At 36.9% G+C, this 27,928-nt stretch overlaps 1 protein-coding gene across 3 annotated transcripts in view; it reads right to left on the bottom strand.

Moving 5' to 3' along the window:
* The window catches only part of CTNNA2 (catenin alpha 2), a 522,682-nt gene that overhangs the window by 384,284 nt on the left and 110,470 nt on the right, over positions 1-27,928 (bottom strand). For all 3 annotated transcript variants that reach the window (XM_074821833.1, XM_074821829.1, XM_074821830.1), the window contains exons 4-5: positions 6,127-6,293; positions 1,922-2,041 (exon numbers count right to left, since the gene is read on the bottom strand). In XM_074821833.1, coding sequence (XP_074677934.1) covers positions 1,922-2,041; positions 6,127-6,293 — 287 coding nt within the window. The remainder of the gene's footprint in view (positions 1-1,921; positions 2,042-6,126; positions 6,294-27,928) is intronic.

The following is a 27,928-nucleotide window of genomic DNA, read 5'->3' as shown; positions in this document are numbered from 1 at the left end:
CATAAATATTGTCCAGCGATTTTGCAGAAATGGAATCAAGGATAGAATCTACCATATATCACAAAAAGAAATCTCTCTCCTGCCCAAGAAAGTCAGTTCCTTCTGCGTATCTACAGCTATTACCATTCTGCTCACAATATCTTCTAAGCAAAGAGTCTACACGCTTCCCTTATTCAAAAAAGCTTGCAGAAAATTTATATACAACATTCAAAATTACTCTTATTGATTGACTGGATTCAGTCTGCTGATTCCATAAAGGCAATGTGAGTGCAGCGTATTTTTGTAAGTACTATACCTATGTCCTTTATAAAATGATCATAAGGTAGACCTTTAAACAAATCAAATTAAAAATATTACATTGATGAATACGTTTTTAGTTCTTAAAGACCTAATACATCCCTCATTATTTTCAGCCTTTCCTTCATATTTCGCTCTATTCCTCATATCATGTAGTGTTTGTTTTAGTGACATACACTTTCGTTTCCCGTGACAACAAGCATCAGATACTGTATGTTACCAGAATGACACTGCATTATTGTAATTTAATCCATGAATTTATTTAATTATAGGATATATCACACTGTCCGTGAGAGCATTTCAAATATTAGGTAAATTAGTCCTAACAATATTCATAAGAAACAACAAAACATTATTACTTCCATTTTAAAACTATGGGCAAAGAAGTGTGGAGAGCTGAATAGTTTACTTATGTTCACACATAGATCTATGGCAAAAATTAAAAAATAACTCAGATAATCTGTATTTAAAGTTCCTACCCATTGACTAATTTCATTCACACATGACTGACAGATAACAGTTTTCAGAGAGAACTAAGTTCCTAAAAACTTTATCAGGCTACGAAACAGAAGAAATGAAAGGAAAATGTACGAACATCTAAGTAGTAAGTTCTAACGCTGTCAAGATTTTCCAGATATATAGGAAACCTTACTGACATTATTTAAATGCATCTTAAAAAGAAAATTTTTTAAAGTTTACCACTTAGATTTTCTGTTATCTTTTCATATCTCCAATAAGAACTTTAGAGACATATACCTTCATTAGCTTTCACATTTTTCTCTTTTTCCCATATTTGTAGTTATATTTCCACAAGGGAAGTGTCTGAACATATGGAATATTGTGACTAGATATTACATTTTTAATGTTTTTAATTTCAGTATAACTCTGAAAATGTTGTATTTCATAAAAAAAAATACAGTAGTGATACAGAAGTAAATTGTGATTACTATAATGCAGAAAATAAAGAAACAGAAGGATAAGTATGGAAAGCCAGCTTTCTAAACCTGGTGTGCTGTGTTATGCAAAGACTACACCCCTAAATAACTGGTGATATTCAAATACAGTCGAAGTTCAAGAGACCATATGTAACTCCAGTGACAGCACTGTCTCTTAAAAATAATAAATTTGAATAAATGTTATCTTGACTTTCTGGTCTTTTTTCCATCTGCCTTAGTAATGAATGCATTAAGTACTTTTTTGTTCTAAAGTATCTGAAAAGTAATGATGATAATTTTAAACACAAAGTAGATTTCTGTTCTTCCTGAATTTGAATTATACCAGACTACCAAAGAGCTTGTGCTTTACCACCTGTCAGAGTGACCTCAAAGTAGCACAGGTTAGAATTAAATGGGAATAATCATCAAATGAAAACTATCCTTAACCTCCTGAATCACCTGCCTTTTCACCCTTCATTCAGTTATTAATTGAAGCCACTTGGAAAACATTCTTAAAGAAATTGCAGTTTTGAAAAACTTCATCACATTCAAAGAAATCAATGTGATTGAATTATAGGCCATGACACAGCAATTACTTATTGTACGTTTTAAACCAGACTTAGACATAAAATAGAAGATCTTTAGAATCAAGACTAACTTTCTCAACCCCTGCTTTAAAATGTACTTACCTGTTGTCGTCTAGCAGCTACGTAGTTCAGTTTTACCATCTCTTTTCCAAATTCTTTAAAGCGATTTGCTAAATCTTGCTCATTTGTGGCATTTTTCACTGCTTCTAGTGCTTCCTCTACCTAGAAAATAATATATCAACTGTGTTAGCATTTTAGTCCGGCTGCACTCTTTGACAAAGTCTGTAACTATTCTACCCAACACTCTCTATTATATGGACCCAATTTAGCTTTTACATCCATCACTGTGCAGTAGCTTTATGATAGTCCCACTAACTTTAATTAGGTTTCTTAATAGAGAAGCTGTCTGATTGTCATTCTGCATTACTTCCCATTTACTGTACTTTGATATCATGTAAAACTAATGTAAAAGGCATAACTATATTAATTTCCTCACTCACACTTATCAGATTGAACGTTTAATATCTGTGGATTTTAAAACAAAATAGATTAATATGTTCTTAATATGTGGTTCAGGCTTTATGGGAAAACAAAGGGAAGTTATTAATTCTGGACAAGAAATAACATTTAAAAAGGAAACTCAAACATACCATTAAGATTTAAATTTACCCTGATATATCCAAAACACCGTGCCTTTGTGAAATGAATCGAATAACAATAGATTCAACCCAGAATATATTTATTATTTCTTTTTCTTTTTTTCTCAGCTTTCCTTTTTCGGTTACTTTAAAACTGATAAAAGAATCTACCAAACATACATGCAGTTACTCAGTCATGCTGTAGCTAACGGGGAAATATATAAAACCCCAGTTACACCAACAAGTTAATCTTCCAAATCTATTGTGAAATTTTCCTTATGTATAGTAAGAAAAAAATATCTGAAGGGATAAAATGGTCTTTTCATACAATAAGGAAATTTTCCTGTGACTAGATAAAAATTCAAAGTTGTATTTCTCCCCCTCACAAGACAAAAATGCAATTCCAAGGAAAAGGATGGACAACTGAAGAGTTTCTAGTCATCCTTCTTTCTAAAACCTATTGCTTCAATTCATGAGAATGTGCATGTGCATAAGCTTTCTACAACGATTTTTCCTCTCAGATAGAAATGGCTAATTCTGATGGGGACATTCTCCTAAGCAAGAGCAGAGGTTTGCAGCTTACCCTCCAAATGCCACTGGGAACCCATAAATTCCGCTGTAGCTGCATCTAATTAATTTAGAAAGGCCCAATTATGTGTAGAACCTGCCTTTTTATCATTTGTGTTGGTCTGTGTTTTCCTACCAGCAAGAGAGGATATTTTTATTTTAAGCTTTTCTACTTACTGCAGATTTACAAACGACAGGACAGTAGAGTAACAAACCCATACATTTCTATTGGAAAATGTGTAATGCATAGCTGTTATGTTGGAAATTTTAAAAGTCTGAGAGTTGCAAGCTACACCTTATTCAGAATCTGATTACCTCTTTTACTCTTAAAAAGAACAGCTGTTTTCAAAGCTGAACTATCTGCCTTGCCTTAACCATTAACAAAAATTACAAAAGCATCATTGTATTAACTAATTTGTTCTTGCAGGATTCCCAGCAATATATGAACACCTTTTTTTCAGATCAAGAAGCTTTTATATTAAACTACCTGAAACTTTCATCTTCAACATGTTTGCAATGCCAAGCACAGGCATGACAAACTGATAAACATTTTTGTAAGTCCTGCCAGCTTCCTATTAAATAAAATTGCTAGAGGATTTGTTATAGATTCCACTGGATAATCATATTTCAAAAGATATTGATCATAATCTATCGTGTCAGTCTGGGCTCAAGCCCATGAAATTTCAAAATGAGGAAACTGGTTATGAGAAGTATTTGAAAGTACATGAGCACAAAGTCCTTTTTTATTATAATTTCTTTCACAAATTCAGGTTGGACCAAGTTCTCTAGCCTCAAAAAAACATGACTCTCCTCAACTGTACGGATGTGTTCCTCTGATTAACTAGCATATAATTAATTACAACAGACTCATAATTCTATATGTGCATGATTACATACTATATTAGTATATGCTACTTTATGAGTGTTACAGGAGCTTCACTGCATAAGTGCTATTACTAATTTTAGTAATGCAAAAGAAAACCCGAAAGAAATGACCAAGTGTCCTTCCAGAAAGAATCTGCATATATTCACTCTAAAACATTAATTAAAATGCACTATTTCCCAAGAAGTCTGAAGCGTAACTCACTCCTTTGACATGCTTTCAGTGAAAACTGATTACAGTACATTTCAGCGTAAATCAGACTTCATAACTTTGACATGCAGAATGATTTAAGTTTATTAATTTTATGGTTAAGTTACACCAGTCTCTGAATGTTACCTCTGAGTTAATACAAGAGCTGTCCCTTCACCCATTTTGTAAAATATAGAGACTTTTGTTTCCTGGTAATTTAATTTTCATTCATCTAAAATTAGTTTGCACTATAAAATGGTAAGATAAAAATATTTACACTGTCAGAAACACCTCCCTTGAAGTGTTCAAGGCCAGGCTGGATGGGCTTTTGAGCAACCTGGTGTAGTAGAAGGTGTCCCTGCCCATGGCAGGGGGGTTGGAACTAGGTGATCTTTAAGGTCCCTTCCAACCCAAACCATTCTGTGATTCCATCATATGAAATAAATTAAATAAATTACCCCTTTTTAATCTGAAAAAAAAAAAAAAAAAAACAAACAATTAAGGTTTGTAAGTTGAACTTTGCTAAAAACAACCAGAGATGTGTGGCTTCTTGGAAACAGGATTCACAATAACATCTGATAAACGCACAGATTACAAATCACATTGCCATACACTGCCCTCGCAAGTCGAGGGTGTGAGCTGTGTAAGTAAATACACCCACTTACAGTATTGGACATCTGTGTTTTAAAAAACAGAGTACACTGCAGTAACAAAAGGAAGAAACCTCAGATGTGAGAACAATAATTATCATCACCTACGAAAGACCTTGAATCTGAATTTTAATCATAATGTTTAGAAAAACCTGTTGTTTATAATATTAAAGTGTTAAGTCTCACTAGTAAAGGATTCTTTGAATTACAGTTGCATGGAGCATTATAGTGGGGAAAAATTAAAAGCATATTCGAGAGAGACAATGCTTACACTGCACATAATCAGAGCCACATGCTGACAATTACGAGAGCAGCATTCTGTTCGTTAGAGCAGAGCTCACTAGAATCTGTGCGGAAAAATCTGCCTTTTTCATTATGAAAACTGTTTTCCAACTATTTAGTTTATCTGCACAGTTTGCAAGTTGCAGGGTTCTCATTGTTTTTTCCAGAATGTAATATTGTTGTACAGTTACAGTGTTAAAAAGACAAATAATTAAAAAAAAAAATCCTTTTTGGACAGTTATTAAAAACAAGTAACTCTTCATCTCGTCTGCTAAACTCACACATACACTCTGAAGGCTTAAAATATTCTGTATATGAGTTTCTGCAAAATTTAGTTTTGTTTCGGAGTTTTTTGTTTACTTGTTTATGCAATAAAAGTGAAATAGTCCAATCATTAGCAAAAAAAAAAAAAAATTATATTTCCCAGTTTCAACTACAGTCTTTTACTACTCCTGTACAAAAAACATTAACGGTGGCAGTCAAAGTGAGTACAAATCTACACCAAAATATCTGGCAATCTTTAATTCATCTTTATACTATTTTTCCTCTCTGATGGCTGATTAGACACTTGTACTATTGTTTCACTCCAAATTAAAGATTCAATCTTTTGGTACATCCAGAAATTGTGCAGAGCTAAAAAAAAAAAAGTAGAACAACTGTAGTACCTAAACTCTGCCACAAGATAGCAATACTGTACAAGTACTGAGTTAATAAACCACAGAATCACAGAATCATCTAGGTTGGAAAGGGCCTTGAAGATCATCTAGTCCAACCGTTTAAACCACCCAGGTAACAGGCAAGGTGAGTTAAGTAAATGCATCTATTCAGTTCAGAGAGCTGCTTAACAACAGTAATAGTCCAGGCATTGAAGGTATCTGATAATTATTACTTTTAGTCTTCAAAAATTAATTTCTGAAAATTAGAAAATGAGTAAGACTAATGTAGAAATGTGTTATCTCCTGCTTCTCGTTCAGCACTTTAAGAAAAAACAGTGAAATAGAGTAAGAAATGTGAACAGTGACATCCATTACTGATCTGTTCCCTATTTTTCTACACAGAAAACATGTAAAAAGAATACAGAATAATAAAAATGCATACAATTTTCAGATGTGATAGAAGCCTCATGACATCAGCCATATCAGCCAGGATGAGTAAGCGAGTGACAGCAGAAAGCAAGGCACGAGCAGCCCGCACCATGGTGCCCCGCTTCACCGAGGAGCATGGGTCATCAGCAAACTCCGAAGAGGCGATTCTCATTGTTTCTCCTAAAATTGGAAAAAAAAAAAAAAAAAAGGTAATTAAAGGTAAGTTTTACACTTGTACTTTTTTTCCAGAAAGTATAAACAACTCACTAAATAAAGTAACTGCTGTTAGGAAAAAACTAATGGCTTAGTTACCAAATACTGAATTGTTCAGAATTTTTTTTAAAAACGTGTTGCAACTGCCTCAATACTCTCTGACTTTATTCCCAAACTGTTGTTCTTCTAGAGCAGTCAGCTGTAACAACTAAAAAGGGAACCAAAACACCAAGACAGACTGCTGAGTCCAACCAGCACAACACAAGAAAAACAGCAGCATGTATTCTAGAAATATAGAACTCACCTGTGCTGGTAGGGAGGATGGGACAGAGCACCCCAACAGTACCATCCTAGTTGCATCTCTCTACAATTCTGCCTTCAAACTACATCCTTCTCCTTCACTCCTGCTCCCCAGTCTTTGCCTTCTTGCTCAGATACTTACTCTGCTCTCCTCCACCTGGATGAGCTATCACTCCTATTAAAGATTGGGTTTTTTCCCCCCAATCACAGAATCATTTAGATTGGAAAAGACCTAAATCATCACATCCAACCAATAACCTAGTACTTCCAAGTCCACCACTAAACCATGTCCCTAAGTGCCACATCTACATATCTTTTAAATACTCCCAAGGATGGTGACTCAACCCCTTCCCTGGGCAGCCTGTTCCAGTGCTTAACAACCTTTTCAGGGAAGAAATTTTTCCTAATATCCAGTCTAAACCTCCCCTGACACAACTTGAGGCCATTTCCTCTTGTCCTGTCACTTGTTACTTAGGGAAAAGAGACAGACACCCATCCTGCTACAACCTCCTTTCAGGGAGTTGTAGAGGGTGATGAGGTCTCCCCTCAGCCTCCTCTTCTCCAGACTAAACCACCCCCCCCCTCAGTTCCCTCAGCCGCTCCCCATCAGACCTGTGCTCCAGACCCTTCACCAGCTTCGTTGCCCTTCTTTGGACACCCTCCAGCACCTCAAGGTCTTTCTTGTAGTGAGGGGTCCAAAATTGAACCCAGTATTTGAGGTGCGGCCTCACCAGTGCTGAGTACAAGGGGACGATCCCTTCCCTAGTCCTGCTGGCCATGCTATTGCTGACACAAGCCAGGATGTTATTGGCCTTCTTGGCCACCTGGGCACACTGCTGGCTAATTGACAGACTCTGGCTGTCAACCAACACCCCCAGGTCCTTCTCCACCGGGGAGTTTTCAGGCCACTCTTCCCCAAGCCTGTAGCGTTGCGTGGGGTTGTTGTGACCCAAGTGCAGGACCCAGTGCTCAGCCTTACTGAATCTCATGATTCCCTTTGTGACCATCACTGCTACGATTTTACTGCCCAGTCTCCTCCACTCACTCTAACTATTCACCATCCCAAACTGCCCAGATATCCCTATTGCTGCCTCTCTGTGGATGAAGCAAAACACTCTCTTGTATAACAAATGAAACATGCTGATGCCTGGACACATTATTCCTGTTTAATTAAGCATCTTATTCAATGTGGTTCTTGGTAACTAAATCAAGATTTTTAAGGATGAACTTTACTATTACTTTTTTAGCAGATGGAAGTATTAAGAAAGAATAAACACTACTTAATGCTCCCAGCACTGAAAGGGCTTGAGTTCTTTCTGTAAAGCTGAGATCTAATATCTTTCAGCTACTAAAGGAAATATTGCTTTTAAAGGAGTAAGACTAGAACTAGGTTGGAATACGGTAGCAAAAAGAGGACAGGGAGAAACTGAAGGAAATATCTGATTGGAAAGGGACTGCGCAAGCATTCAGAGAAGTAGGCAAGATACCAGTGGCAAAGACCCTCGAATCAGAAAGTGGGAACTTTTTCCCCCCTTATTTACAGCAAAGAATAAGTTACATAACTGGACATATAAGATTTTTAAAAGTCATAACCATCTTTCAAAGTTTTGATAATCTAATTTAAGACAACACAGAACACAAATCTCAACCAAAAAGGTAAACATTATATGAAATTACACAGAAATGTGGTTAATATCACAAGGAGATCAGGTAAATTCTGCTATGTAAGAAAGACTTTGTGAATGAAAAATAAACAGCATGCCACAGGAAGTCAAATAAACTAATAGTTTAATGCAGTGGTAATTGAAAATGAATGGCATGTATCTTTTCCTTTCATATATGACTCACAGAAGAAAGGGAAGGGATTTCTGCAACAATATAGCACATAGACCGTACAGAAATGTAGAACATATATTAGCTCATAATTTTCCAAAACAATTTCAGACACCTAGAAAATAAGTTTTTCACTAATCATCTGGAAAACAGAATGATGCGTTTCTAGTTCATAAGTTACTTGCAAAAGAATATAGTTCTAGATATAGGAAAAGGAACCTGGACCTATCATTAAAACTAAAGTCTAAATATTTACACTAATAACTATACAGCAAGCATTATTGTAACATCAGGACTGAAATCCAGCTAATTCCTAGTTGTATTAGGCAGTGGAATGGATTGCCCAGGGAGGTGGTGGAGTCCCCATCCCTGGAGGTGTTTAAGAGTAGGGTCAACATAGCACTGAGAGATATGGTGTAGATGGGAACTGGCAGTGTTGGGTTAATGGTTGGACTAGATGATCTTCAAGGTCCTTTCCAACCTAGCTGATTCTGTGATTCTGTGATGTGAACATCAAAGATGAATTGACTAGAATACATAAAATAAGCTTTATATAATAAATGCTGAGGCCCCCAGAAAAATTCACTAAATCAAAAAGGTTATAAGAATTTTTTTGAGTAACCTGCAATCTTAAAAATTATTATGAACTAAAAGAATGTTATTCTAGACCACAGGGAAAACATCCATCAAGTGAGTATCTACTTTCATCCTTGTAGGAAATGGGTGATTACACCACCTTACCACTTAACAGTGTCAGCTGAAAAATAACGAAGAGAAAATGCATCATCTTCCTTCATAATTAAAGAAATGGGAGAAAAAAACTTGCATGAGAAAATAGAAATTCAGAGATCTTACTATTAATGCAACCTATGAGGAAAACATGTATTGTAAAGGACCTCAAATGGCTATGGAAAACAACCCAGCACAGAAACCTCTAAACCCAAATCCCAGGCACTTGCTGTCTCTGTGGTCAGAAGCAACTTAGGTTTATCTGCACACTGTCATGTACTGGCTGATAAGTCTTGCTTAGAGCCAGTTCTAATTAGGTTACACTGTGCCACACTGGTGACTCAAGATCCAAGCTAGTGTAGCTGTGTAGGGCTGCCCTGCCATTATGCAGCTTTACTAACTTCAGACCAGCTTGGGTATCCCCAAAATACATCATGTTCTGCTGTGCAGACTTGTTAAAAGTATTTCAAGTGAGTCAGCCCAGCGATGGAATACAATCCCATCAATGCATTACCTGGGATTATGTTGTAGCAAAAACTGATTTTTAAGACGAGCTGCTGGCTTCATTTTCTTTATACTGTTACCCTTTGCTGAAAGAAAGCTCTGTATGCAAGTTGCTTTTTTTAAAATTCAGCATTCTCTAATGCTGAACTTTCACCATTTCTATATTGAAGATTGGTTGTTATAACCTTTTCAAACCACAATTTTGTTAATTCCTATAATAATAGTTTATCCCTGTGCAGCTGAATTAACAGCTTTGTGTTAATTTTCACCTATCTTGCTACTATACTGCCTGAAAACCCACTCCATCGTGTTTTCTCCATAACACTTTCAGAGAGAAACAGCACATGCTCTGCCTTGGCAGGACTACGTGTGTGCTGCCCAAACAGCCGGTGACAAAGACAATGTTGAGTTGTACCTGCCTCGCTCTCCAGTTGATGATTTTTTAAACTTTTTATGTCTACATTTTTTTGCCTATGTTGAAAATGGAAAGCAATTTAAATATATTAGGAGTTACCAACAGATCAACAATTATGAAAGCCTCATTTTCCTAGGAAATCAGGCTGAAAGAGGAGCAAACACCATTTCAAATGAGATTTTATATTCACCCAAACTTTGCTATTATTAAAAATTTTTTTTAAATCCTGGTTGTCTCCAGTGTAGAAACTCAGACAGAAAGTACTTCTAATGTGAAATCAAAGCATATTTACATTGCTTTTAAGACCATTATAACAACATTGAAAAAAAACCCAGATGGCATAACTTCCCATAAGACAATGCAAATAGTGGGGGAGAGACTTAAGACAGACACAGTGAATAATTCCCATCAGAACTCTTTTCCTTCTTATATTACCATTAGGACTGTGTGTTCTTATTATAATTTGTGTGCAGTGTATCTGGGTTGATAAGCTGATCATATACAATTTCAGTACAAAAATTCAAATGGCTCATTTCTAAGGCTGCATACTTTTCTTAGATTTCCATAAGGTTGCCAAAATTCTCAAAAGATTTCTTAAAAGACAATGAATATGTTATCATTGTCAGATAAAGAGAAAACAAAACAAATTTCTAAACATGCTTAAATGTTATATTGCTCAGCATTGCAGAGTCAAAGTTCTAGGTACCTGGTCTCTGCAGAGAAACAACAAGGTTTCTGCGGAGGAGGACCACAGTTTGCTGTACCTACATTCCCATGCATTTTACCCCTGTGCCAAAAATCACTAAAACTAGGAACAAGGGACTCTGAGGCCACAAAGATTTTCTGACACATACTATAAATCAAACAGTTATTGGGAAAATTCATCAACAACTCTTGGCTGAGAGTGTGCTAAAAATTGGGAATGAAATCACCACAAATCTTTCTTTTTTTATTATTTCTGAGTCAGTGACTCAAAATATTCCACGTAAAAGGAGAGGCTGAGAGCAACCACAGAACAGCTTAGACTCTAGCATGTGGGCAAGGGTTAGATTTGGATTTCCTAACTTGGAAATTTGATCCAAAATGTGGTCAACTGGATTCATCTAATCAGTGTAACAATTGGGAAGGCATCATCCTCCCTTCTGTTATTTATTACAGGAAAGCAACTATCCAAGCTTTTTGCAGTAAGTTTGATCCAATATGCACTCTTAAGGCATATCTAGCTGATTGAACTCAGGGGGATACATGCAACTGTATAAAAATCCCAGTAAGGCCTTCCATTATTTAAGCTCTAAGTTGGATTCAGCTGAGATGAAAGTGACTCCGAGCATCCAGCAACAAAACTTTTGTATCTGAAAATACTTGAACTTTAGATCTATCGAAGATTAAATGGCAGCCAAATCAAGGTTTGGATTTTGGAATCAGATGCATCCAAATTGTTTAACTTCCATTTTGGTACTGAAGAGATTTTACCATTTTCTGCCAAATTATCAGTCTGTAGCTTCAGATAAATATTAATATTGAACTATGAAAGAAGGAAATAATATTTGATAATTGGCCAGTGGCTCCAGGAAAGCAGGCAGGAAAATAATCTTCTTAGGCTTGACTATCCAAGGAGATATAGCTAGCAAATATATTTGAAAATCAACACTGGTGGACAGAGGGAAAATACATGGAGGGTCAAAAAAACAGTTTAAAATCCTTGGATTAATTATTTGATCTTAGAAAGCTAAAGTTAGGTGAAATAAATCTTCTCCAAAATAATTAAGTAGAAAATATTAAATAGATATAAACAAATAAGAAAATCAAAAAAGTATTAATATAAAAATTCCTTGCAGCTTGTTTAAAACTTACAAAAAACTAGTAGTTCATGATTTAAAATCTAATAACCTAGAAAACTAGCTGTTATGGGGGAGGAAGAATTGTCTATCTCGGTGCCAATTAACATGTTTTTATCCTTGTACAGCAATGGTATCAAACCACTCTTAGGCCAAAGGTAATGTCGGAGCTACAGCTAGTCAAATTATTTTTCAGAGAAATGTTTTTATCTGGAAAAAGCCAACCCTACTTTCAGTTATCCATTTCTTTCCAAATTCATTTCAAGTTATTCTGTAATCTATATTAAATTACTTTCAGGGAAAATTAGGTCAACGCAAGAAACACAGACATCTTGAGTCATCAGGTCTGCTTCCTTGCCATGGCAGACAGTCATGTCATAATATAATTAATAATTATCTTAATATGATAATAACTACACTCATAAACTTATCAAGCTTCCATCTTAGAAACAGCTCAGACATTTAACCCCAATTAATCCTACTGGAAGTAGGAAACTCATTCTAAAATGAACTCCAGAATCTGACAGGTTTTTTTCATTAGAGACACTTTAATGCCATACTGACTGTATTTGTAGATAATTTATATCCATTTCTTCTCATGCCCCATTTGTCCTTCAATTTAAGTAAGTATTCTTCTTCCACTATGCTCCCTATTGTCCCTTTTTCGCTTCATGCATTTTTGCAATGAGCCATGACAGATTAAAGGCAGTACTTCAGTCTCCCCTTATTGCATAGAATATCCATTCCTATAATCATTACAGCAGCCCTATGAAACAATTATGTTTCTGGAATATATGTGATAAAAACTGCAGTTTTCTAGGACATATCATTTGTAGCTACGAGAAATACTTCACCTGATACCTTGAAGGATTCATATACCTTTTTTGTCAGACACAGTGTCCGCCACTTTCTTGCTAACACCCACGCACTAAATTGCTTTAAGAAAAAAGTGTGCATTTAATTTACATTTTGTAAATGAAGAATCTTAGTTGGGTTAGAAAGTGATTTAAAAAACCTGGAACATTCAGTGGAGAAAGTCCCTACTAGCCACATAAGAAATGCTTATCATAAAAAAAAAAAATAGAAAAAAAAAAAGGCAAAAACCCAAATGAAAACCCACCCCAAAAAAACCCCACCAACAACAGAAAACCTAACAGTGAAATTCAGCTTCATTCCTGAATTCTAATGAATACTGGTATAGTACTACGAGTAAATACCTGAAGGGTGGGTGCAAAGAGGTCAGAGCCTCTTTTCACTGGTGCCCAGTGACAGGACAAGGGACAACGGGCACAAACTGAGACACAGGAGGGTCCCTCTGAACATCAGGCAACACTTTGACTGTGAGGGTGACCAAGCACTGGCACAGGTTGCCCAGGGTGGTTGCAAGTCTCCATCATTGGAGACATTCAAAAGCCACCTGGACATGGTCCTGGGCAATTGGTTCTGGGTGGCCCTGCCTGAGCAGGGGTGTTGGGCCAAATGACCTTCCAGAGGTCCCTTCCAACTTCAACCATTCTCTGGTTGCGTGAATCTGACAACAGCCATTACAACAAGCCACTTTTCTGCACTTGAGTAATGACTAGATGATGTGTCCAAAGTTATTTAGGTTCTGGGATCTCATCAGCTTGAGAAGGTTCAAACTTACAGTTACTGTCTCCCAACATCACTATCAAACCACTTAGCTTGGTTTGACAGGAATTAATTGGGGGACCTACTCTATCTATCTTTCCTTGAGGGGTAATGCAAGATTAGATTTACCCATACTCAGTCACTTTCTCCTAACAAAGTTACAGCACCTAGAAATTGAGTCTTTTAGACCTGACTCTCAAAAAAAAGCCCCTTTTCCCTTAGCTTTTTAAAATAAGATTTCATTTTGGATATTAAATTCAGGCACTCATATAGGAACAGTTAGAGATGTCTTTACATGTGTTTAACCAAAATCACATACACATAAAAGTCACCTGATTATCTGTTTAAGGTAATTCAAGTACTACAAGCATAACTTCTGCAAAAAACTATCAACAGATGATTTGCAAAAGTCACCAAAATTCTGCATGATTCAGTCTAACCCAAAAACATTCCAAAAACCAAAAGGGCAAAAGGAATGTACAATCCACTGCATGTCTCATGCTGAATCTTATTCAAATTTCTACTTCTCATCATTAAAGTCTTAAAATGGAATAAGGCCCCAAACAACTGAAAAGGTGTTAAGTGATTACTACATAACAAAAGTGAAAATCAACCTGAGGAGGGAAAAAAAGCAGAAAACCAGATGAAGTCAATAACTCTATACATTTTTTCCTATAATTTTATATACATATATATATACATATTTAAAAGCTCTATAGATCCACACACATTCATTCAGAAATTTTAAATTTTCTGAATATATTTCTGGAAACTATTAGGCTGATTGTTTCTTTTTTTAACTGAAAATATTTTTATTATACCAGTAGCTAGGGAAAGTGTTAATAAACAACAGAAATGTTAAGTATTCCGTGATCTTCTTAGACAAATACACACACAAAAATATATGTACATATCTATACATGTATATCAAAGAGAAATTAAAGGATGATGACATGACTTTTTTCAAAACATAAACAACCTGCAAATGTAACTGACAAAAAAGCAACCATGCTATTTCTGTAAATGTGGCCTGTCATAGGATTTAATTTACAAACAAATATTCTGACAAAAACCTGTTTAAAAATACCAGTGTGGCCATATTAAGTGGAGTAACAGATTACTAACATTTACAAAAATAATAACCAGGCTAAATAACCAGCCTTTACAGGTAAGACTCGTCTTTGGGAATCCCAGGCCCTTGAGCACAGTGGGAAAGGTGGCAGGCAGGCTTACCCTTGGTTAGGGAACATTTAAGTAGACTGGACATGCCTAAGTCTGTAAGACCTGATGGAGCACACTCACAGATACCAAGGAAGTTGCCCCAGTTCATTCTCAATTATCTTTGAAAGGTCATGGTGATTGATTGGGGCACCTTCCTTAAGACTGGAAGACAGCAAATGTCACTCCTTTCATTGAGAAGGGAAAGAAAGTGGATCCAGAGAGCTACAGGCCAGCCAGCCTCACCTTGATCCCTCTTAAAAGAGATGGAGCAAATACTCCTGGAAGCCATTTCCAAATTTATGAAGGAAAGGAAGGTGATTGGGAATATTCAGTATTAATTTATGAACAGGAAACCATGTCCAATCAATCTGATATCCTCCTACGAGGAGATGACAAGGAGAATCATAGAATTGTTTGGGTTGCACTGAACCTTTAAAGATCACCTAGTCCAACTCCTCTGCCATCAGCAGGGACATCTTTCACTAGATCAGGTTTCTCAAAGCCCTGTCCAACCTGACCCTTGAACACAAGGAGAGCAGTTATAGAATAGAATAATTTATGTTGGAAAAGACCTTTAAGATTATGAAGTCCAACCGTAAACCTAACACTGCCAAGTCCACCGCTAAACTATGTCCCTAAGTGACACAATTTTGTCCTTAAGTGACACATCATGTTGCTTATCTTGTCTCTAGTAAGACTCTTCACACTATTTCCCATAACATCTTCATAGATAAACTGATGAAATGTGAGTTTCTTAAGTGGATAGTGAGGGGCATTGAAAATTGGACAAGCTGCTGGTCTGAGTCGTGAACAGTGGCAGGAAGTCCAGCTGGAGGCAAGTCACTAGTGGAGTATCCCATGGGTTAATGATACTGGAGCCAAGACCTTTTAACCTCTTCATTAGTGACCTAGATGATGGGACAGAGAGCATGTTTGTTAATGACACAAAACTTGGAGGTGTAGTTGATACCCCAAGATGGTTGTGCTGCCATTCAGAGGGACCTCAACACCCCAGAGAAATGGGCAAACAGAAAATTAATAAAGCTCAATAAAGTGAAAGGCAAAGTGCTGTGACTGGGCAGGAGAAACCCCAGTACATGCTGAGGGGCCAACAACCTGGAAGACAGCTTTGCAGAGGAGGACCCAAGGATCCTGGTGGATAACAACATGAACATGAACCAGCAGTGCACCCTTGCGGCAAAGGTCAACAGCATCCTGGACTGCATTAGGAACAGTGCTGCCAGCGAGGTCACAGGGAGGTGACCCTTCTCTATTTGGCACAGGGGAGAACATGCCTGAAGTGCTGTGTCCAGCGCTGGGTTCTCCAATAGAAGACAGACATGGGCATACTGGAGTAAAAACCAAAGGGCCACTAGATAACTAAGGGATTGAAGTATCTCTCATATGAGGACAGGCTGAGAGAGCTGGATGGCTCAGGGAGATCTCATCCGTGCATACAAACACCTGATAGGAGGGAATGAAGAACAAGGCTTTTCTCAATGGTAACTAATAAAAGGATAAGACACAATGGTGATAGATTAAAATGGATTTTCCTTTGGGTTTATTATTTATTTTTGTTTTGAGAGTGATCGAAAACCAGAATATGCTTCCCCGTGGAAGTGGAGATATCCAAAACCTGACTGGACACAGTTCTGGGCAACCTGCTCTAGCTGACCCTGCTTTAAGCAGGCGCAATGAACTAGACTATCTCTAAAGGTCCCTCCCAGCCTCTGTGATTCAGGGAAATCTCTCCTTCCTCCAGATACCAAACAACTTCAGAAGCATGCACAACGGCTGGTACCATGATGGTGCTGGAACAAAGCCTGAACTGTACAATTTCTTAACACTGGAAGTCAAGATGATGCACTCCCTGGATCTTATCAATTCTTTTCTTCAGGTGCAATCACATAACGTTTAGCAGTAGCGACAAAAAAACCCAAATATTTTGATCATGGCTTAATATGTTATCTGCAGTATCTTGAAAAACAAAGGCACAGTCCCTTTGTTTTATGGATACAGAACAGGAATCCTGTTTAAAAGTTATGATACATGACTAAGTTGGAGTGGTAATAATTGTGTTTCCTTTGCCCAACAAACACATACACACTCCTGCTGCCTTCACTATGCCGACTATGGCAGACATTTCCCACTATGGTAAACTCGTTTTCAACAAGCTGGCAAAAAAACAGACAAAAAACTACCCATTTTCTACTTGCTCCACAAATTGAACCGTCTTCCCTTACATCAGACAAACAACATGATGGGCTGAAAACACATTGAAAACTAATTGTAAAATGCATTTAAATAATAAAGTATGAATTTGATTCCAAGCAGTTTACAAAAAAAGCCCTGCGAAGATAGATACACTTTATACACACACACAAAAAGTTGTCAATTTTTATACACCATTTGCTATGAAAATAATTGATTTGGCTTATCATGCGTAAAGAAGATATCTTCTGATCCATGTTTTTGAAAAACCAATTCCTATTTTAGCCTAGTGGAATTTGCTAGGGATGGCATACAGGAAAAAAAGAGTAAAGGGATGGCTGAGAGGTTCTAATGTTGATTACTGGCTCATTTTTTGGCAGGGGTGCATAAACATGCCGTGTTGGGCTACTGGAACATCTGGAATCGTAAGCAGACTTAAAGGTAAGCATTTACCTATGAAGAAAGGAGTGGACTAACGCTTTTAATGATTAATGCACTGAGGAAATGCCATTTTTCCAAAGCCTTGAAGTGTTTATTAAGAGACAGAAGATGGTGGGCACAAAGCAGCAATCCAGAGAACAGCTATGATCAGTCAGGGATGCTGACAATACTCCAAACACCTGGAAATAATTAAGGAAACAATGACAGCTTGATTGTATGTACCGTTCCTGAGCAGTTCTCAAATGGAAGAAATTAATAAAGCTATGGCCTAATAAATCCAACTCTTTTAGATTTTGTATTTTGTTCTACATGTCCAAGACTAAAAAGATGTGACAACTGATCCATGACCTAATTATTTTAGAGCGCTTTCCTTGTAATTAGAGCAAGAGTACTGCTATGAAGCTGTTCTAAATTATAATAATGTAGAGAGTTGCAGATTCCATATAGAACAGTGTTGATGATACTGTGATAATATGATAGATTTGAATAACCCATAATTGTTCATAGGGTATATTTAAATAATGTAAGCAGATTTTTTTAATCCTTTCCTCATGGATGCTGTCTTGTCATTAAAACAAACAAATCCAAACCCTTCAGGATGCAAACACGAAACTGAAAATAGTTCATTTCAGTAGTAATCTCTATTTGACATTGTATAAGCATTTGTTAAAATCTGGAAAGTAATTTGTAAAGTATTTTCATACCGAAAAATGCTGCATACCTACTAAATATAAATATGTATTTAAAATTATATTCAGAATTCCCGAAGCTTCACACAAATGGCTATTAAATTTTCATCTTCCCTTCCCTAATACTTTTCTTCTAAATCTTTACTACTATGTCCCCTAAACTCATTTGTCCTTTCACTTGCTGTTGGGATTTTGTTCTCTGTCTGTGGAAGAAAGACCACTGTTCTCATCATATTAATAGATTTCAAGGCCAGAAAAGGCCATATATGATCTAGCCTGATCTTTTCCCATTACATTTCAGCTACCAGAGCTACATCTCTCTGGAATTGATTATACAGACAATCTAGTTCACTTAAATTTGACTCACTTCACGTTTGTCATTTAGACAGAGTGATGGAAGATGAATCACTATGTATTTTAAAGCACAATGGATATCCTTAAAGCTAGTATGCATTTTAGATTCAATATTCGCATTTAGATTCAAGAGCACACCATCTCATTCACTTCATAAACCATTAAAATATGTAATTTTAATTAACTGAGCTACTTCATTCCTAAGGGACAGTAAAATACCAAGAATAGAGAACTTTAAGATATTTAGCCACCTATCTATGACAATCTAAAACAATTATTTCACAAACGTTACATTTTAGAAAGAACTTTTCTAATTAATAGTCAGAGTAATAGTGCATTTGAAACATCACTGATACACTTAAGTACAATAAACCATTAATTAAATTTCAATTCAAAAGTAAATTGTTTTGGATGTGAGAATACATTACCATTTCTAATCCCTCTTTGTCTGCAGCTCTCAGCTACTCTGCAGTTTAACATCCTTCAGGGATAAACTAAACAACCAATTAGCCTTCACTGAACTGGGGAGTTCATGAACATCCACACGAACATTTTAGATGTTCAACATTGTGGTTGGTGCTAGAGAACATGAAAGCACACTGGGCCTTTTAAGATATCAATAAATACAGAAAGAAATCTAAAAATTTAAACTCAGCTGAATTATAACGTGGCCTTATTTGTACCCTGGGAAAAGTCATGCAGCTGAACTTCAATGTTCTACAGAAGACAAGGAAAATGTTTCTTTTTCTCTCAAAGTAGCATCTGTATTGCCAAATTGACTCTCGCCTTGCTTTGTTCCAGTGGCCTGACAAACCTGATTGTCCAAGGCTGTACACAAGCTCGTCTGCTCTCACACTGCTGTTGGGACTGAACCCAATAATATCCTTTTCAAGGAAACCTGGGTGTGCTTGTCTGGGTCGTTCACACACTGGAAGTGGCAGGACTGTCTTTCAGTACAAAGCAGAACATATTTCTGCCATGCAGCAATATACTGGGATGTGTGATTCAGAACTGCAGGAAGCCTGTTGTTTCTTTGTTCAGCTAATAGTTTTTCCACAACTTCTATGTTTATTCTAAAAATTTGAGATTTCTAATTAAAAATCAGTGTTTCCTTTCTTTACCAGATAGCTGCAGAACTGAGACAAGAAGCACATTCAAAATGAGTAGAATATGTCATCACATAAAAAAACCTGCAAATAACTACAGTGGCAATTACTAGGAAAAAATGCCATCTTTTTGGTGAACTGTGCATAGTAAAATTATTAAAATAATTATTGTAATAAAGGACTAAATGAACATAACTGACAAAGAAAAATCTTTTTCTGTGAGTCCTAGCAATTAAAGTCTTGAATTTAATCATTTAATGAGTTTCTGCATAACAATTTATGAATTGTAAAGAGAATTGTGATTAATAAACTTGAGTGAAATTTATCAGGTATAGAAAGGAACAACATTTGAAAAGCACACACGACTTTCTAACAGACATAGAAAAGGAAGTGCTCTAAGAAAACTAGGCTGACAGATTCCATCATTCTGGATATAACTTTCATTCTGGGGGTTGAAGAGCTTAGAAATACTGCAGAGCCAAGCAAGTTAGTGGGTAGATTATATCTACGCCCTAGGCACTGTGAACTAAGTTCAAAATCATAATTAGAATCAGTTCCATCATTCTTTATTATCACATGAAAAAATTGCCCAATGAAAAGTTTAGTTGAAATTGATATTTTTTGAGATAAACTTCAGTTTCAAAGGGTTGATATCTTCCAGCAAGCCATGTTTTCGTAACAAAATTTATCAAAAATTCCCAACAAGCTCTGAGAACAGGAGCAGCAAGTTACTAATGTCAACTTCTGGGAAGCGCTGTGAGGAGGTGGGTAGGATTGATGATGAGATTGATCAATCCAGTGGATTGATTGGTACACTAGCTGTTTTAAGGGGGCAGTTTTGTATCCCTGCGAATTTATGCTTTTTCTTATACTAAATTCCTGTCTGTGAATGACTTGACAGAAGCAGTAAGAGAAGCAGGGACCACCTGGCTCTGAACAGAGCACATTTCCAAGCACACTGTAGCCTGGGGATTAATATAGCAAGAGGTAATGCTGCCTGCCAATCACCCAGCTTTCTGATGAACCTGAGATAAAGGAAATGGGCAGATTATGAAAATGATAGAGGCATACAGCATATTCTTAATATAATTATTAAAAATCTGCAGAAGAAGCACAGCTAAGAGTAAAAAAAGCCTTTTTGCAACACCCTGACTAGGTTTAAGAGAACAGGTACGTTAATCTTGGTCAATTTAGGGGTTTGTGGCCAAGCCAGAATAACAGAAAAAATTTAAATATAAAAATTAAAAAAGGTACTCCATTATGAAATAGCATAAGAAAGAAGAAAAGCAAATCAAGGGGAGTCAGCAGCACAGGGGAATTCTATGGTATAGGCTTACAATAAAAAAAAAAAAAGATAAGAGAATGAAGACAACAAAGAATACAAAAGAGAGTGCTTGCAGGTTTACATAGAGCAAGAGACAGAAAGTACAATAGCACTTTTAAAGAATTAAGTTATTTCATTTCTACTATCTGTTCACATAATCTGCACACATTATTTATGGTAACCTATATTTGAGACCCAATGCAGTTATTTTTACACTGTAAAGAACTTGTCAGGGATTTCTGAAATCATGCCCAAAGCATCAACCTACATGAATACTAAACCTATCTTTCCAAAATTGGGAATTACATTAAAAAAATTCTTTTCAAAGACCATAAGCAATCTTTCATCTAAACTTGACGGGGTAACATTTTAATACCCTCACACTTTATTTCCAGTTTCAATCAGAATTCATATACCATACAGGTGTTAATATAACATAGCCCCTTATATAACTATACATTTTGCATAAATGTTTAAAAACTGCAAGAGATTCTGTGCAGAAAGATAAAGGGATACCTGAAGTTCATACTGTGAAATTACACTCAGGTGCAGGGATCAAAGACAGAGCTGATCTATGGACCACCACCAACACATAGAAAGGCAGATCAGTATGTTTTCATAATAAAAGGTTTATAAACAATATATGATTGTTAGACTTTTAACAAGAACAGACAGAAAAAAATCATTAGTGACAGCGGTATATATAGGTGTCACTGTGGAAGCCTGTTAAGAAACACAAGAGCTATAAAAACTGTGCTTAACTATCAGGTATAATCATCAGCTGCATCTATTTGATGCACTTATCAGCAGGTGTATTAGTCCATACAGATTTCTATGCCAGCCTAGCTAGAGCATCTCTGCTACTTAAATTAGAATACTGAGAGCTAATTGAGTATTTCCACCTCACACTGAATTGCAAATAAAGAAAACCAAATCGCACATCTTTAGTTTTCACTGAGGCAAAGGCACAAAATGGTGATTGGATTAGTCAGGAAAATCATAACCAAAGTACAGAGAAAAAAATAAAAGTGAACTGAGGAAAGTGGAAATAAGGACAAATGAACAAAGAAAATAAAAAGTTTGTCCTACCATGCAACCTCAAGGTATCAGAGGGCAGTGGTCAATGGCTCAATGTCCAGATGGAGAGCCGTGATGAGAGGTGTCCCTCAGGGGTCCATACTGGGACCAGTACTGTTTAGTGTCTTCATCAATGACAGTGGGATCGAGTGCACCCTCAGCAAGTTTGCAGCTGACACCAAGGTGTGTGGTGCAGTTGACACTCCTGAGGGACGGGATGTGCCATCCAGAGGGACCTGGACAAGTTCGAGAAGTGGGCCCATGTGAACCTCATGAGGTTCAACAAGGTCAAGTGCAAGGTCCTGCACATGGGTCTGGGCAATCTCTGGTATCAATACAGGATGGGGGATGAAGGGATTGAGAGCAGCCCCAAGGAGAACAACTTGGGGGTAATGGTGGATGAAAAGCTGGACATGACCCAGCAATGTGTGCTTGTAGCCCAGAAAGCCAACCGTGTGCTGGGCTGCATCAAGAGCAGTGTGGCCAACAGGTTGAGGGAGGGGATTCTCCCCCTCTGCTCTGCTTTCATGAGACACGCCCCTGCAGTGCTGTGTCCAGCTCTGGGGGCACCAACATCAGAAGGACACGGACCTGCTCAAGCAGAGCCAGAGGAGGCCACGGAGATGCTCAGGGGGCTGGAACACCCCCCTGTGAGGACAGGCTGAGAGAGTTGAGGGGTTCAGCTGGAGAAGAGAAGACACTGGGGACACCTCACTGTGGCCCTTCAATACTTAAAGGGGGCTTATAAGAAAGGTGGGGATAAACTTTTTAGAAGGGCCTGTTGCAATAGGAAAAGGGTAATGGTTTTAACCTAAAAGAGGGTATTCAGACTAGATATAAAGAGGAAATTTTTTACAATATGGGTGGTGAAACACTGGACCGGTTTGCCCAGAGAAGTAGTAGATGTCCCATCCCTGGAAACATTCAAGGCCAGGTTGGATGGGGCACTGAGCAATCTGATCTAGTTGAAGATGTCCCTGCTCATAGCAGGGGGGTTGGATTAGATGACATTTAAAAGTCCCTTCCAACCCAAATTATTCTATGATCCTTTGGATAGAATTTAAAATGGGCCAAAATGGCTTTGTAAGTACCATGCATGATCCTTACATTCAACCACATTATGTTGTGTGCAGGAACACAGGACTGGAAGGATTCCTAGATCATCCTGTCTAACTACTTGCTTCCAGCTGCAATCACAGTATACAGTCTTCGAGTATTCATCATAAACAGATTAATTCTACAACTGACTCACCACCTTCTGCCTCTGTTATTACTATGTCCAGGTTATTCCAGAACCTTGCTTCTCTGACTTTGAAAATTTCTTTTAATTTCCCAGCATACAGTATTCATGAGGAATTTATACCTCTTTCTTGTTTCTTTCAATGGTATACTATAAATTCAATATAGTTTCTGCCATGCCCAGGTATCTATAAAGGACAGTCCTATGCTCAATAGTAATTTTTTCTATTAGCTATACAGACTCAGAACAAACTGAAAAATGGCTTTTTTGCACAGAAAGCTTTCTCAGATGTAAAAGCAATAGGGAAGGAGCACAATGTAAGACAAATAAGAGGAGAAAATGGGAACTGCTCCAGACAGTAGAAAATATATTAACGGAACAGTAGTTTAATTCTGGCCCATGTTTGTGGACAATCATATCTAGCAAGTTAGCCATAAAATAACAGCATGATTGAAATAATAAAATTAAGAATTATTTATAAAACATAAGGTCCAGAAGACACAGGTGACAGGAAGATAGGGTTGATGATACATTTTTGTGAAGTAAAACAACATATGTTTCATCAAATACTGTAGATAATAATATAAACAGAGGTTATAAACTTATTTATCTGCAACTAAAACAAGCAAACAAAAAAATGCCAAACACAGTTCCGAAAGTAAAATTTGGAACAATTATGGATGAACGAGATTCGCAAATATCACAAATCAAAATCAGTGGAGAGTCTAGACGCTTATTTTTAGTAGTTATAAAAATAATTCTAAATTCCACAGGCACTACAGAATAGTCTCCTTTTCCAGTTTTTCATATAGAATAATAACTTGCAGATCTGAAGTTTAAAAAGTATTTGTCCCTGATAAAGGGACTAAAAATGAGAGAGAACGAGATAGCTGGCAATCAGAATACTACAAATTGACACTTGTCAGAGGAAAGCAGGATGTGTAATTTGATTCTAACATTTTATATTCCCTCACTCTGTAAAGCATTACTCAGAATACTGGCCTTTGTAATATGTGAAAAATGTACTCCAGACAAAGACATGTTCAAAATGGTAAATGGAAAGACAATAAATTAAAGTCTTTTATATATTGACTAAGCACCTTTTAGAATTCAGATATTAGGAAGTGTATTTCAAATTTTCATGCTGTCTTTTTTATTACTTCTCTCATCGATTACTGCTTTCTGAAACCACATCCAAAATTAAAGCCTAATCTGTATGGAAGAATGAAGCTCCTTCACAACTGCTTTTCAAGTTGAGTGACTGCCATGGAAAATGCAGTCAAAAATAAAGAACGCAGAAGGAAACATACTTTAGACAAGGAGGAGGACCAAGGAGGGTGCAAAGAAGACTCCCAGATAAAGTTTATTGCTCCAAGGACTGCTCATATCTTTCTCATTAAATGTGACTGGCTAAATGTGACTAAACCCAGTAACATAGATCAGAACCCAAGGCTGCCACTTTTTAGGTGAATTACAGCAGTATTTACAATTGCATTCTGAACAAAGAAAACCTTGCTTTTTTTAAAAAATTGAAAAAACATTTTACCACCTCATTTGAAACATTTACTCAGCAAAACAACATTTTTTTCTATAAGTTTGTTAGTAATTTTTTTCTGTGTAATCATTACAAAATCACTCTTCAAATCTTTCAGTTACAGTTTCTGAAAGTCTGAAAATTCATCATTCAGCACAGTGAGGGGGGAAGGACTGAAGAGGTAGAGGCAGCAGGACAGGATAACGGTGGCAGTGCAGTCTTTCCCTGTGTAACACATCCCATATTGCCCACCAGCTCTTTATTCAAAGCAGTGTGACTCAAGCATGAAGTAATGACCAAATCTCAAGCCCATCTCCTTGACTTTCTCCCTTCAACAGGCTACTTGCCAATTTAAATATCCAAGACAAAGTCTCTGCACCACTCCAGATCCCCCCACGGTTTGTCCTATCCATCACTACATTAGACAGCTGGTGAAACTCTTATTACCTTTGCTCTGTTAAAAACTTCTACCACTGGTGTTGGAAGTTTTAGAGGACACCTAACACAGAGTCATCTGAGGCCGAGCTGAAAGGAATCTCCTTCCAAATACTTTAGATCTGACAGACTAAAATAACTGATTTTCCAGTTCAAAGGGTGAATCAACTCTTCTTTTTTTTTTTTTTTTTTTTTTTTTTTTGAATGTTGGGTTGAACAAAAAGAAATTCAGTTCAGAATTTCTGCCCAATGAATCAAGAGTGATTTCAAACTCTCAGCTGCGATCCAGATGATGTTTCACTAGCACATAAATTAGAACAGCTTCAAAAAGAGAGGCCGAGATGCTCATCCCATAGTGCTCTATAGCTTCACAGTAAGAGCACTCTTCTGAGGGGCCAGAGACTTCAATTCAAATCTCTATATTGAATTACTCACAGAAAGTATTTAAATAGAGATTTCATACATCCTGGAAAATCTTCTTGTAGAATATTGATCATGGTTATCTCAAAACTTAATTGGAAAGGCTGTACACTGAATACTGATGGAGATTACCGACTGTGGACTAAGCCTAACCAGTTTTGGAATTACTGCTGGACAACGGAGCAGGGCAAGATAACTGACTATGGTCTCTCTTCCAATTTGTAAGCCCCTATTTTTATTTTTTTTAAATCCTAGTGAAACTGTTTTCCAAATTTGACCTGAATTCAGAAATTTTATCCATACTAATACTACACTGTGATGGGTGGTGGAGTAAAATATTTACTGAAAAATATGCCCTAGTTACAATCCGTTGATAGATTTTTATTTTTTTTTTAAACTGTGGTGTATTTCTGCAATCCTTTCTCAAATAAAACCTTTACTAACAGAAATATTGCTTCTAAAAGAACAAGTAGTAATTTTAGGATCTGATTTTAGGACTCAAGTCAAATATTTCTGGAAGAAACATTATTTCTATAACTTTCAATTTGTGAGTATAATTTAATTTTTGACAACTGTCAGAAGTTGACATTCTAAAGCAATTTCATTCTTCCCTGCTATAAAGTCACGATAGCAATAAAATCTTCAAGAAAGATAATATAAATAAACACAGTATGAAAAAGGAAAAAATCACTTTATATATTCATTTATATTATTTTAAAACCTTATATCACTGTTCTTTTGTAAAATTGTCTCAAACTGTCATATTCGGGCAATATATCAAACGCCAACTACCCTTTATAATAAACATATCTGGGTGATGTAAGTCACTTGCATAAATTTAAACTAACATGAGCTTAAACAAAATATTAAAAGGTGAAATGAATAGTAGAAAAGCTCCAGCCAAGGCTGTAACAGAAATAAATCTTTTAAAAATGGTGTAGCGAATAAGCACAGGCTCTGTCAGCTGGCTTTACCAAGAACTAGTATCATCATCAGTTCAAGACCTCCCCAACTGCCTGAAACATTAAGAACATATACAGAAAATCACCTGTATGCATTTCATTTTTCTCTATTTTTAGCTTCTTGCTCAAGGATACAGGACTCATTATGGGATGCAAGGGGAGAACATTTGAGGCCTGCACAAGACATGTAATGGGATGTTTAAAGGAGGAACCAAAGGTGGGTAACAGGAAGGACCGAGATGATTTAGGGAGGAACAAGCATGGAAAAATGGAGACGTAAGAGTATAAAAGGGGCCAGCTGTGTGTGGACAAACTGCTGGTCAGTGCACTTTTCTGGCTACATCTGGGCCAGACTTCTGATTTCCAGCTGCTGGAGAGACCACAGCACCTGGAAGTCGACTGAGACATCTGCTTCCATGTGTTTGTGTCTATGTGTCTTTGGGAGTGGGGCAACTGGGGAGACCAGGATCCAGTGGCCAGCTACGGGATAAACTGGGAAGCCTAAACCCAGCTACCGAAGGCATCTACATCATACATACAAATATAGGTATTTCTCACTAACGGACCTTCAATCCTAAGCAGCCAGCGAGGGGAAGAGGATAAGACATTTGGTGCTGTTGGGTTTGTTTCATAGAATCACAAAATAGTTTGGATTGGAAGGGCCCTTTAAAGGTTATCTAGTCCAAGCTCCCTACACTGATCAGGGACATCTTCAACCAGATCAGGTTGCTCAGAGCCCCGTCCAACCTGAACTTCAGTGTTTCCAGGGATGGGGTTTCTACCACCTCTCTGGGCAAACTGGTCCAGTGTTTTAGAGATTCATAGAATAGTGAGTGCTGAGTGTCTGATGTGTTGTCAGCCACGTATATATGTATATATGAGTTGTGTTTGTGTGCATGTGCCTACTAGGAATATATGCTCGGCCTCGTTACTGCTTGGACCTGGGACCACGAAGCTGCAGCAGCCTCACTCCTGGATTTGGGAACCCCTGACAGTACTTATCTGTATAACAGCTCCTTGAGATTCTGTACAACGTCTGCTTTTTCATTAGAAGTGTTTTTAAATCATTTAGAAAAGGAACTTTAATGTCTTTCAGAAGCTAAATTATCTGAAAGCTAAAAGATAATTAATGGATTCGAAAAGGGTCTGAAAGAGCTAGCGTTAGTATTTGCATAGAATGACATTTAGCATGCCATATTTCTTAGGATGAGCACTGCAAATATGAATAACAGTTGAAGTTGCTCCCAAACATAACAAGCAATTCAAAATAGATTATGAATATTTTTGAATAACAAGACAGAGTTTTCAGGCCACAGCTTCAGTAAGACTTCAAATCTTCA

This window comes from Strix aluco, chromosome 4 (genome assembly GCF_031877795.1).
Source record: "Strix aluco isolate bStrAlu1 chromosome 4, bStrAlu1.hap1, whole genome shotgun sequence".
Classification (NCBI taxonomy): Eukaryota; Metazoa; Chordata; class Aves; order Strigiformes; family Strigidae; genus Strix; species Strix aluco.
This window is presented reverse-complemented; position numbering and strand designations above follow the sequence as displayed.